Here is a 12787-nt window from a genome sequence, read left to right as displayed (position 1 = left end):
TCTCCCTCTCTTAAAGGAACAAAAAAAAAAAAAAAGGAAAGAAAGAAAAAACATATATCCATAATAGCACCATCACAGAGACTATTAATATTTGGTGATAGTTTCTTCATTATTTTTTCATTTCCATGTATGGTGTGGATTATTTTTAAATTGATGAGATTGTTTCTGTGTATTAAAATTTGCATCTTCCTTTCTTCATTTAAAATTGTAATATAACCATTTAAAATGCTCTCATAAATTCTTTATAAACATTTTAATGGTTTACAATGAGCCACTGAATGAGGGTATGATAAATTAGTCTCTGCTGTTAGACATTTTTCACTGAGAAAGAACATTGTAGTGAACATCTTTTGAGTATAATCCCCATCATCATTTTAGGTTTATTTCCTTAAATGTGTGCCAGGTACATTAAAACTTCTGAATGCTTTTAAAAAACCTTTAATATATATTTTCAAGTTGATCTCTATAAGGCAGGCCTCTATTAATCTATAAGGCGCCTTTGTTCAGGTTATAAACCTCTGGGCAGACATAGCCCTGGCAGTCCAAGCTTAGGGTGGGTTATAGGCTGTGTTATACCCACTCACACTCTCTGGGGGTGCCTCAGTGTGGTTCACAGCAGCAGGATATATGGATACCCATTTATATTTTAATAGCTCATACAGAGTACCTGTTTCAGAGAACCCAGATGAGCATTTGGTATTTAGGTCTGTAAAAATCTTTAATTCATTAAGTGAAAAATGGTATGTTGATGCTTAAATTTACCCTTTGAGTTTGAGGGTGAAGAATTTATCCATGTGTTTCTTGCACGTTTGTATTTTGTCTTATGAATTATCTGTTCATACTCATTTTTTATGTATGTTCTTAGTGTTTGTCATATGATATTTTGCACAAGAATTTGACTACTTATGGTTATATGTTATTGTTAAAATTCTTCCTAGGTTTTGCTTATATTATTTTCTGAAGACACAAGATTTTATTTCTATTTAGAACAGCCAATGATTTGCTCTCTTAATTTTCAGTTTACAAAGTTCTTCCCCATTCATTTAAAAAAAAATTTTTTTTTTGATGTTTATTTATTTTTGAGACAGTGGGACACAGCATGAGCGGGGGAGGGGCAGAGAGAGAGGGAGACACAGAATCTGAAGCAGGCTCCAGGCTCTGAGCTGTCAGCACAGAGCCTGACATGGGGCTCAAACTCACAAACCATGAGATCATGACCTGAGCCGAAGTCAGACCCTTAACCAGCTGAACCACCCAGGTACCCCTTACTTAATTTTTACATTGATCCCTTTAATTTACATTAAGTTCAGGTATATTTTAATGAATGACATAAGGTACAAATCTAATTTTTTAAAATATTTTTCCCAGAGCACCATTTATTAATTCATAATCTTTCCCTAGTAATTTGTGGTGTGTTCCTTGTCATGTGTTAAATTATTGTATCTACTTTGATAAAAATATTTTGCTGAGTTAAAAACAATAAAGATCACATTCTTAATATGGGTAAGCATTGTTCATTCATTATTTTTGCTTCACTGTTAACATTTGTTTAAAATGATGTATTTTGGGGACACCTGAGTGGCTCAGTTGGTTGATCATCCAACTCTTGATCTCTTGATCTTGAGCCCGTGTTGGGCTCTGCCCTGAGCATGGAGCCTGCTTGAGGTTCTCCCTCTCCCTCTCTGGCTTTCCCTCTCTCTGGCTGTCTCTCTCTCTCCTTCCATCCCCCCCTCTCCTTCTCTCTTTCTCTCCCTCTTTCCCCACCCCCCCAGATGTTCTCCCCCACCTGTGTGCTCTCTCTTGCTCTCTATAAAAATAAAGAGAAAAAATAGAATAGTAAAATAAATGACCTATTTTAATATGATAATTTTAAGGCCAACTTATTTCTTTATATCTTGAATCCACATGAACTGGGTATTTGGACAAACTAAGGTTACTCCTTTCATAGAGATCACCGCATTTACAGAGGACATGGGTTCTAGGCATTATATGTAATAGGCACATGCCACTTGCACTCACTTTTAATAACTTTTTCTGTTCATGTTTTTAAGGGCTTGCTATCTCATGTACTGTCAGCGTTCAAATTTGATACAAAAGAAGTTGATCTTTTTATTCAAGGTCTTGGATATGCACCTGCAGATTACTATCCTGGTTTGCTTAAAAATGTGAGTATTTTTAATGTATTGAAATTTTTGTTGTTTAATGTACCATCAGCAAAAAGGGTAAATGGAAATATTTCACTCTTCCAGGAGAGATGTTTAACTTTTCTCTGTTTATCTCTTCTTACCTTGGGCAGACTTATAGCCATATAAGGAAGAAACCTGAGGCGGGAGATTCTGAGAAAAAAGAGGGAAACCAGGAGAGGTTATTCTAAATCACCCAACCCCTTTCTTCTCTTAACAGATCTCATTTATTCTCTCAAAGATTTTTGGAAGAAGAGATTTCCTTAAACAATGTAAACACACCCTTTTACTGTTAGACGCATTTTGTATTTAAAATTCCTGATAGGAATTTATGTTAAAGCAAAAAATTCAATAAATGACAGTGTTGTAAATAGTGTTATATATTCTCGTCTTATTATTAAAGCTATGTTTTCTTCTGCCTTGAATTTTAGCCAAATTCAAGAAATTTTAATTTATGATCTTAACATAACTCTTCTAAATAATGTTTGTTAACTTTTCTGGTCTTTTGGAAACTTTATACATAAATAGAATTTTTAAAAGATAAAGTACTAAATTAGGCAAGAAAAAATAAGCTAACTTTAATGTGGTTTTTTTTTAACAGGTTTGGTTTTCTTAGGAAATTAATGATCTATTGTTCATTTGCTTACATTGGAATGCAGAATAACAGACATTAAAAATAAAATCCAAGTTATTTGTAAATGTGACTTGGCACTGCTTTCTTTTCATTTTGACAAAGTAAAACAAGGAGAGGACGGGTAGGGGAGAGTAGGGAATCTCAACGGAAATATCACTCACACCAAGAAAAATAGAACTGATGTAATCCTGTTTTGCAGTGTGAGTTAACCTGCAACTGATTTTGTTTTACAGATGGTTTTATCGTTAGTGTCTGAACTCCGAGAGAATCATCTTAATGGATTTAACACTCAAAGGCGGTAGGTGTTAAACTAAACATCCCCTTTCTCAAGTTTCAAAATGTATCAGTTTGGTTATGAGAGAAAAATTTTATAATTCTTAGGAAATTCATGTTCATGGTTACAGTTATATTCTGTGTGAAGAGATTATTTATACATGGCAAATTTGTGAATTTTATGAAACTTTCTTTTTAAATCACTATTCTTTCAGCTTTTTAGGGCAGTAAATCATGCAACGTCCCTTGTGACCCTGAGTAAAAATCCCTACACATACAGTAAGGGATACACAAACAAAGGAAGGACTCAGTTCAGAGAGTGTGTATGTGTTTGTGTTATACATACAGTATACATACACATACAAACAGTATTTCCAAGGCCACAGATAGTTGATGTGCATATATGACTTAATACAGCATCCTTTCTTAATAAAAACCCTCAAGAAAGTTGGGATAGAAGGAACATACTTAAGCATCATAAAAGCCATTTATGAAAAGCTGACAGCTAATATCATCCTCAATGGGGAAAAACTGAGAGCTTTGCCCCTGAGATCAGGAACAGGACAGGGATATCCTCTGTCATCACTGTTGTTTACCAGAGTGTTGGAAGTCCTAACATCAGCAATCAGCCAACAAAATGAAATAAAAGGCATCAAAATTGGCAAAGAAGAAGTCAAACTTTCACTTTTCACAGATGACATGATACTCTACATAGAAAACCCGACAGACTCCACCAAAAGTCTGCTAGAACTGATACATGAATTCAGCAAAGTCACAGGGTACAAATTCAATGTACAGAAATCAATTGCATTTTTAATTTTTTTTTTCAACGTTTATTTATTTTTGGGACAGAGAGAGACAGAGCATGAACGGGGGAGGGGCAGAGAGAGAGGGAGACACAGAATCGGAAACAGGCTCCAGGCTCTGAGCCATCAGCCCAGAGCCTGACGCGGGGCTCGAACTCACGGACCGCAAGATCGTGACCTGGCTGAAGTCGGACGCTCAACCGACTGCGCCACCCAGGCGCCCCTCAATTGCATTTTTATACACCAATAATGAAGCAACAGAGAAATAAAGAAACTGATCCCATTTACAATTACACCAAGAACCATAAAATACCTAGGAATAAACCTAACCAAAGATGCAAAAGATCTGTATTCTGAAAACTACAGAAAGCTTATGAAGGAAACTGAAGAAGACACAAATGGAAAAACATTCCATTCTCATGGATTGGAAGAATAAATACTGTTAAAATGTCAATACTACCCAAAGCAATCTACACATTCAATGCAATCCCAATCAAAATTGCACCAGCATTCTTCTCAAAGCTAGAACAAACAACCCTAAAATTTGTATGGAACCACAAAAGATCCTGAAAAGCCAAAGTAATATTGAAAAAGAAAACCAAAGTGGGAGGCATCACAATCCCAGACGTTAGCCTCTACTACAAAGCTGTAATCCTCAAGACAGTATGGTATTGGCACAAAAACAGACACATAGACCAATGGAATAGAATAGAGAACCCAGAATTGAGCACACAAATGTATGGCCAACTAATCTTTGACAAAACAGGAAAGAATATCCAGTGAAAAGAAGACAGTCTCTTTAACAAATGGTGCTGGGAGAATTGGACAGCAACATGCAGAAGAATGAAATTAGACCAGTTTCTTATAGTGTACACAAAAATAAACTCAAAATGGATGAAGGACCTGAATGTGAGATAGAAAATCATGAAAACCCTAGAGGAGAAAGGCAACAACCTCTTTCACCTCAGCCGTAGCAATTTCTTTACTCGACACATCTCCAAAGGCAAGGGAATTAAAAGCAAAAATGAACTGTTGGGACCTCATCAAGATAAAAACCTTCTGCACTGCAAAGGAAACAATCAACAAAACTAAAAGGTAACCGATGGAGTGGGAAAAGATATTTGCAAATGACATATTGGATAAAGGGCCAATATCCAAAATCTATAAAGAACTCACCAAACTCCACACCCGAAAAACAAATAATCCAGTGAAGAAATGGGCAGAAGACATGAATAGACACTTTTCCAGAGACGATATCCAGATGGCCAACAGGCACATGAAATGATGCGCAATGTCACTCATCAGCCAGGAAACAGAAATCAAAGCCACGCTGAGATATCACCTCACGCCTGCCAGAGTGGCTACAATGAACAAATCAGGAGACTATAGATGCTGGTGATGATGCGGAGAAATGGGAACCCTCTTGCACTGTTGGTGGGAATGCAAACTGGTGCAGCTGCTCTGGAAAACAGTGTGGAGGTTCTTCAAAAAATTAAAAATAGAACTACCCTGTGACCCAGCAATAGCACTGCTAGGAATTTACCCAAGGGATACAGGAGTGCTGATGCATAGGGGCACATGTACCCCAATGTTTATAGCAGCACTTTCAACAATAGCCAAATTATGGAAAGAGCCTAAATGTCCATCAACTGACAAATGGATAAAGAAGATGTGGTTTATATATACAATGGAATACTACTTGGCAATGAGAAAGAATGAAATCTGGCCATTTGCAGCAATGTGGATGGAACTAGAGGGTATTATGCTAAGTGAAATAAGCCAGGCAGAGAAAGACAGACACCATATGTTTTCATTCATATGTGGATCTTGAGAAACTTAACAGAAGACCATGGGGGGAAGGGAAGGGAAAAAAAAGTTACAAACAGAGAGGGAAGAAGGCAAGCCATAAGAGACTCATAAAACTGAGAACAAACTGAGGGTTGATAAGCGGTGGGGGAGAGGGGAAAGTGGGTGATGGGCATTGAGGAGGGCACTTGTTGGGATGAGCACTGGGTGTTGTATGGAAGCCAATTTGACAATAAATTATATTTAAAAAAAGAAACATAATATTCCAAAATCTAGACTAAACAAATCAAATAGATTCAAACAAATTAAAAGGCAACTAATCACATTACAAAATGTTCTTCACTGTGTAAGAGAATTCAGAGTTGTCTTCATTGGTGAGCATTTCATTTTTAACGAATTATTTAACTAAGAGAAGCTGGGAACAAGGGACTTTTGTCCCTTTTTGTTTTTGTAAAGCTATTGCCAATTAAAGCTATATCACAAATTGTCTTTGCCTTCAGCTTATAGGATCCTTTGGATCTGAACTTTAAAGTAAACTATAAAACTCTTAAACAAAAACACTGGAGAAAATCTTAATGACATTGGGTTTGGCAGTGATTTTTTTTTTTTTTTTTTTTTTTTGGATAATGACCCCATAAGCATAAGCAACCAAGAAAAAGTAGATAAATTGGACTTCATTAAAATTAAGAATTTTTATGAATTTACAGGATACTATCAAGAATGCAAAAAGGCAACCTAGTGAATGAGTGAAAACTTTTGTCATGTATCCAATAAAGGATTAAAATCTATAGTATATAAAGAACTGAAACTCAACAATAACAAAAAGCTCAATTCAAAAATGGGCAATAATTTGACAATAAAATATATTATAAAAAGCAAAACAAAACAAAAACCCCAAATGGTCAGTAGAGTTGTTTAAACATGTCTCAAAAGATGATATAGAGCTGGCCAATAAGCACATGAAATAATGTTCAACATAACTAGTTATTAGGGAAATGCAAATCAAAGGCACAATGGGTACCACATCACATGTACCAGAGTGGTCTGTCATTTAAAAAACAAACAAACAAAAAAGAAAAATAATAAATGTTGGCAAGTAAGTTAAAAATGTAGAGCCCTGTGCATTGTTGGTGAGAATGTAACAAACTATAAAGATGATTCCTGAAAGAATAGTCCTGCTGATGGGAATGTAAAATGGTACAGCCACTGTGGAAAAGCTTGGCAGTTCTTCAAAAAATTAAACATAGACTTAAAATAAGACCCAACAATTCCACTCTTAGGCATATATTCAAAAGAAATGGAAGAAGGGACTTGAACAGATATCTCTCCGTACACCAGTGTTCATGGCACCATTATTCACAATAGCCAAAATGTGGGAACACTTCAAGTTCCCATCAATGAAACATGAAGTGGAGAAACAAAACAAGGTATATAAGTACAATAGAAAATACTGTTCAGCTATAAAAGGGAATAAAATTTTTATATATGCAAGAATATGGATGGACATTGAAAACACCATGCTTAGTGAAATAAGCCAGACACAGAGGGGCAAATATTGTGTAATTCTATTTATATGAAGTACCTAGAAGAGGCAAACTCAATAGAGACAGAAAACAGAACAGAGGTTATCAGGGGCTGGAAGGAATGGAGTTACTGTTTAATGGCTCTATAGTTTATGTTAAGGATACTGAAAAGCTTTGGGTATGGATTGTGGTGACAGGTACACAGCATGTGAGTGTATTTAATGGCACTGAATGGTTACCAAATACAAATGATTAAAATGATAACAATTATGTATGTTTTACTACAATCAAATAATTAAGCAAGAAAAAAAACCCAAAAATGATACCAAGTGTATCTCCCTCAAATGACTAAAATTGGGAACACTTACATCAATATGTGTTGGAGAAGATCTAGAACCACTGGATCTCTGATCTGCTGTCTGTGAGAATGTGAAGTGGTATGACCACTTGGTAAACAGTGTAGCAGTTTATTATAAAGTTAAATATACACTTGTCATATGACCCACCAACTCTATTCTTGAGTATTTACTCACTACAAATGAAAACATAGGTAGTCACAAATATTGCTATACAAATATTTCTTTAAAAAATTTTTTTTAATGTTTATTTATTTTTGAGGGAGCGAGAGAGAGTGCGAGCAGGGAAGGGGCAGAGAGAGAGGAAGACACAGAATCCCAAGCAGGCTCCAGGCTCTGAGCTGTCAGCACAGAGCCCGACACAGGGCTTGAACTCATGAATGGTGAGATCATGACCTGAGCTGAAGTCAGGCACTTAACCAACTGAGCCACCCAAGCACCCCTCTATACAAATGTTTGTATACAAATGTTCATACAAATATTAATTTTGTAATAGTTCAAAATCAGAAATGATCCAAAGGTCCACCTTAACTGGATGGATTAAACAAATAAGTATTGTCTGTTACCACCATTTAAAAAATGAAAAGGCAAGTCATAAACTGTGAGAAAATAATTTCAAATTATGCATCTGATAAAGGGTTCCTATCCGGAATATATGAAGAACTCAGTAATAAGACAACCCACTTAAAACAATAGGAAGGGGCACCTGGGTGTCTCAGTCAGTTGAGCATCTGACTTTGGCTCAGGTCATGATCTCCCTGTTTGTGAGTTCAAGCCCCGCACTGGGCTCTGTGCTGACAGCTCAGAGCCTGGAGCCTGCTTTAGATTCTGTGTCTCCCTCTTTCTCTGCCCCTCCCCGGCTCTCACTCTGCCTCTCTCTCTCTCTCTCTCTCTCAAAAATAAGTAAACATTAAAAAATTTTTTTAAATAGGCAAAAGATTGGAACACATGTCATCAGAAAATATGTACAAATGGCTAATAAGCATGTGAACACTTGTATACAGATATTCATATCATTATTCATAATAAACAAAAAGTGGAAGCAACCCAAATACCCATCAACTCATGAATGGATGAACAAAATATGTTATGTCCACACAGTAGAATACCATTCCTCAGTAAGAAAGGAACAATCTACTGATTCACAATGCAACATGTGTGAACCTCAAAACATTATGCTTAGTGAAAGAAGCCGGTCACAGAAGACCATATATTATATGATTTCATTTTTACCAAGTGTCCAGAATAGGCAAATCTATAGAGACAGAGTAGATTAGTTGCTGCCTGGGGCTAAAGATAGGAACAGAGATTTACTGCAGATGAGCCCAAAAGATCTTGAAGTGATGGAAAAGTCCTAAAAGTGGATGGATCATTAGTGGTAATAGTTGTCCATATATAAATTATACCTAAAAAGTAATAAGAAGAATTCCAAGAGGGACATAGAAAACATTTACAGTCATTTATTTACATGTCAGGTGCAGACTTTGATTTTACCTTGAGATGAATGTTGAATAATAGAAATTTATTAAGAGGGGTACCTAGGTGGCTCAGTCAGTTAAGCGTCTGACTTCGGCTTAGATCATGGTCTCACAAGTGGGTTTGAGCCCCATGTCAGGCTCTGCACTGACAGCTCAGAGCCTGGAGCCTGCTTTAGATTCTGTGTCTCCCTCTGTCTCTGTCCCTCCCCTGCTTGTGCTCTCTCTCTCTCTCTCTCTCAAAAATAAAATAAAATAAACATTGAAAAAAATAATTAAAAAATTGAAAAATTTTCTTTAAAAACAAATTTAGTAAGAGACTTAAAACATCAGTAAGAGGCAATGTGTATGTACTCTACACCATCCTCCCAAAATATGTCAAGTTGACGATTTTTTAAAAAACTCAACTAAGAATAAACAAACGATAAAACAAAAACACTGTTAAGTGGAAAACATCAGCCACAGAATTGGGAGATAATTTGCAACCTGTAAAACAGATAAAGTATTAGTATACAAAGTATAGTAATCCTCCTGCAAATTAGTCATAAAGAGGCAAACACTCCAGTATAGAGATAGACAAGAAGGATGCCTGAGTGGCTCAGTGAGTTAAGCATCTGACATGGTCATGATGTCAGTTCGTGAGTTCGAGCCCTTCATCTCTGTGCTGACAGCTCAGAGCTTGGAGCCTGCTTTAAAAATTTTTTTTTAATGTTTATTTTTGACAGAGAGAGAGACAGAGCATGAGGGGGGAGGGGGAGGGAGAGGGGGAGACACAGAATCCAAAGCAGGCTCCAGGCTCTGAGCTGTCAGCACAGAGCCCCACATGGGGCCCAAACTCATGGACCGCAAGATCATGACCTGAGCCAAAGTCGGACGCTCAACCGACTGAGCCACCCAGGTGCCCCAATAAAAAAATGTTTTTAAAGGAATGGACAAGAAATATAAGCAAGTTATTACCAAAAGAGGAAAACTAAACAAATAAACATTTAAAAAATTTAAGAGTGAGGTCAGCAAGACAGAATAGGAAGCTCCAGTCCTTGTTTCCCTATAGAAACACTGACTCAACAATAGTATATGACCCAAAGAGCCTTTATTTGAAAACTCCAGAAACAATTAAGAAGTTACAATACTCCAGGCAAGCTCAAAGTCAAAAATGGCCATATTGAAATGGGTAAGAAAGCCATTTTATACCAACCACTGTAGCCCTTCCCCTAAGCTGGCTCAGCTTGGTGGGACTGGGAGGAAAATTCTAGCTTTCTGTTTGTCCCTTGAGGGAGAAAGAAAAGAATGGAATATGTTCAGTGTTCTTGCTTTTGGGGGGGGGGCTGCCTGAGGGACTGCCTCAGGTAGCTTACCTGACTCTGACCACTGATGGGGAATGAGCAGACTTTCAATACCTGGAGAGCATGAATGTTAGAGAGCCCTACGCTGCTTTTTGTAGCCCCAGGGAGCTGGCAGTGCTGCAGATGGAGGTTGGTGTAAGGAGAAAACACCCAACTCACAGCTTCTGTCTGGGTGGGTTGGGGGGTGGGAAAGAAGAGTAGAATGTGTATCTAATGTTCCAGCTTCTGAAGGGGCTACCCTAGGGATTGGTTTTTGTCTCCCCTGACTTGAAGCAGCCCACTTTGAAGGTCAGAGGGGCTGCAGAGAACAAAAACTTAGTGGCTTGTTGTAGCACCAGAGAACCTGCAGTACCACAGACAAACACCAGAGGGAGGAAGAGATTGCAAACTCCTGAAAAACTGGCAAGCTCTCTGGGAAATTACATAAGCCCAGAGAAGACACATCCCCAGAAAAGATTCAAAGGACCCCCAGATTTTCTCACCAGGTTGATTAGTGAAAGTTCCCCTGTACAAAGCCAGTGCATAAAGACTAGAAGAAGTGGCTTTCTTCAATTGCATAAAACACAACAAAAAATAAGGCACACAAAGAAACAGGTAAACATGGCCCAAAGGAACAAAATTAATTTGCACAAACCTACCCTAAAGAAATGGAGAGCTATGAATGAACCACCTGACAATTAAAAATAATCGTCCTAAAGGAACTCAATGCACTACAGTAGAATACAGATAAACAACTAAATGAAATCAGAAAAATGTGTAAACAAAATGAGAATATCAACAGATACAAATTATTAAAACCAACCAAACAGATACTCTGGAGCTGAAGAAAAAAATAACTGAATTGAAAAATTCACTAGAGAGGTTCAACAATAGACTGATCAAGCAGTTAACTTGAAGACATGTCACTTGAAATTATCAAATCAAGGAATAAAAAGAAAAAAGAATGAAACGTTAATTAAACCATAGAGCTTATGAAACATCATCAAGTGAACCAATTGTATGTTTTGTGGGAGTCACAGAGGAAGTGAGAGAGAAAAAGACAGAGAACTATCAAATCTGAAGAAGGAATTAGACATTCAAATTCAAGAAGCTCAAACTCCCAACTAAAATAAACCCAAAAAGACCCATGGCAAGTTATGTTGTAATTAAACTGTCAAGAGACAGAGAATGTTGACAGTAGCAAGAATGCAAGGAATGTAACACATATAAGGAAACTCCAGATTGTCAGTGGATTACTCAGCAGAAACATTAAGGCCAGAAGGGAGTGAGATGATATAGCAAAGTGCTAAAACAAAAACCTGCCAATCAAGATTATTATATGCTGCAAAGTATCCTTCACAAATGAAGGAGAGGGGTGCCTGGGTGGCTAAGTCGGTTTGGTGTCTGACTTCAGCCCAGGTCATGATCTCACAGTTTGTGGGTTTGAGCCCCGCATCAGGCTCTGTGCTGACAGCTAAGAGCCAGGAGCCTACTTCAAATTCTGTCTCTCCCTCTCTGCCCCTCCCACTCTCACTCTGTCTCTCTCTCTGTGTCTCAAAAATGAGTAAACATTAAAAAACTTGAAAAAAAATAAAAGGAAAGTGGAAAATTCACAAATATGTGCAAATTATACAACACATTTTTGAACGAGTCAAAGAAGAAATCACAAGGGAAATTAGAAAATATGTTCAGACAAATGAAAACACAGTATACCAAAATGTATAAGATGAGGGAAAAGCAGTACTAAGAGGAAAGTACATAGCAGTAAACATCTTGTTTAAAAAAGATGATCTTGGGGCATCTGGGTGGCTCAGTTGGTTAAGTGCCTGACTTTGGCTCAGGTCACGATCTTAGGGTTTGTGAATTTGAGCCCCGCATCGGGCGGCTTCGTTTCTTCTGTCTTCCTCTCTCTCTGTCCCTCCCCCGCTTGTGCGTGTGTCCTCCCGCTCTCTCTCTCTGTCTCTCAAAAATAAACGTTTAAAAAAATAAAAATAAAAGATCTCAAATCAGCAACCTAACTTTATACTTCAAGGAAGTAGAAAAAGGAGAATAAACTAAACCCACAGATAGCAAAAACAATGAAATAGTAAAGGTTACAGGAGAAATAAACTAAAGAGAGAATGGGAAAAAAACAAAGAATTCGATTTTTTAAAAGATCGAGAAAACTGTCAAACCCTTAACTAGACTAAGAAAATCAGCAAGAAGACTAAAATAACAAATATCAAATGAAAGAGAAGACATTACAACTCATTGCAGAAAAATAAAAAGAGACTACTATGAACAATTATATTGCAACAAATTGGATAATCTAGAAGAAATGGATAAATTTTTTATAAACATACAGCCTACCAAGAGTGACTCATAAATTTAAAAATCTGAACAGATCTACAACAGGAAGGAGAAAGCCCA

At 37.1% G+C, this 12787-nt stretch overlaps 1 protein-coding gene across 1 annotated transcript in view; it reads left to right on the top strand.

Moving 5' to 3' along the window:
- FANCC (FA complementation group C) overlaps window positions 1-12787 on the top strand; it is a 265910-nt gene that overhangs the window by 176461 nt on the left and 76662 nt on the right. The window contains exons 6-7 of the mRNA XM_047103066.1: window positions 2052-2165; window positions 3051-3115. Of these exons, the coding sequence (XP_046959022.1) occupies window positions 2052-2165; window positions 3051-3115 (179 nt within the window). The remainder of the gene's footprint in view (window positions 1-2051; window positions 2166-3050; window positions 3116-12787) is intronic.

This window comes from Lynx rufus, unplaced genomic scaffold, assembly GCF_022079265.1.
Source record: "Lynx rufus isolate CCGP_SWC_20201006 ecotype Redwood Valley unplaced genomic scaffold, mLynRuf1.p SCAF_10, whole genome shotgun sequence".
In the NCBI taxonomy this organism is placed as follows: Eukaryota; Metazoa; Chordata; class Mammalia; order Carnivora; family Felidae; genus Lynx; species Lynx rufus.
This window is presented reverse-complemented; position numbering and strand designations above follow the sequence as displayed.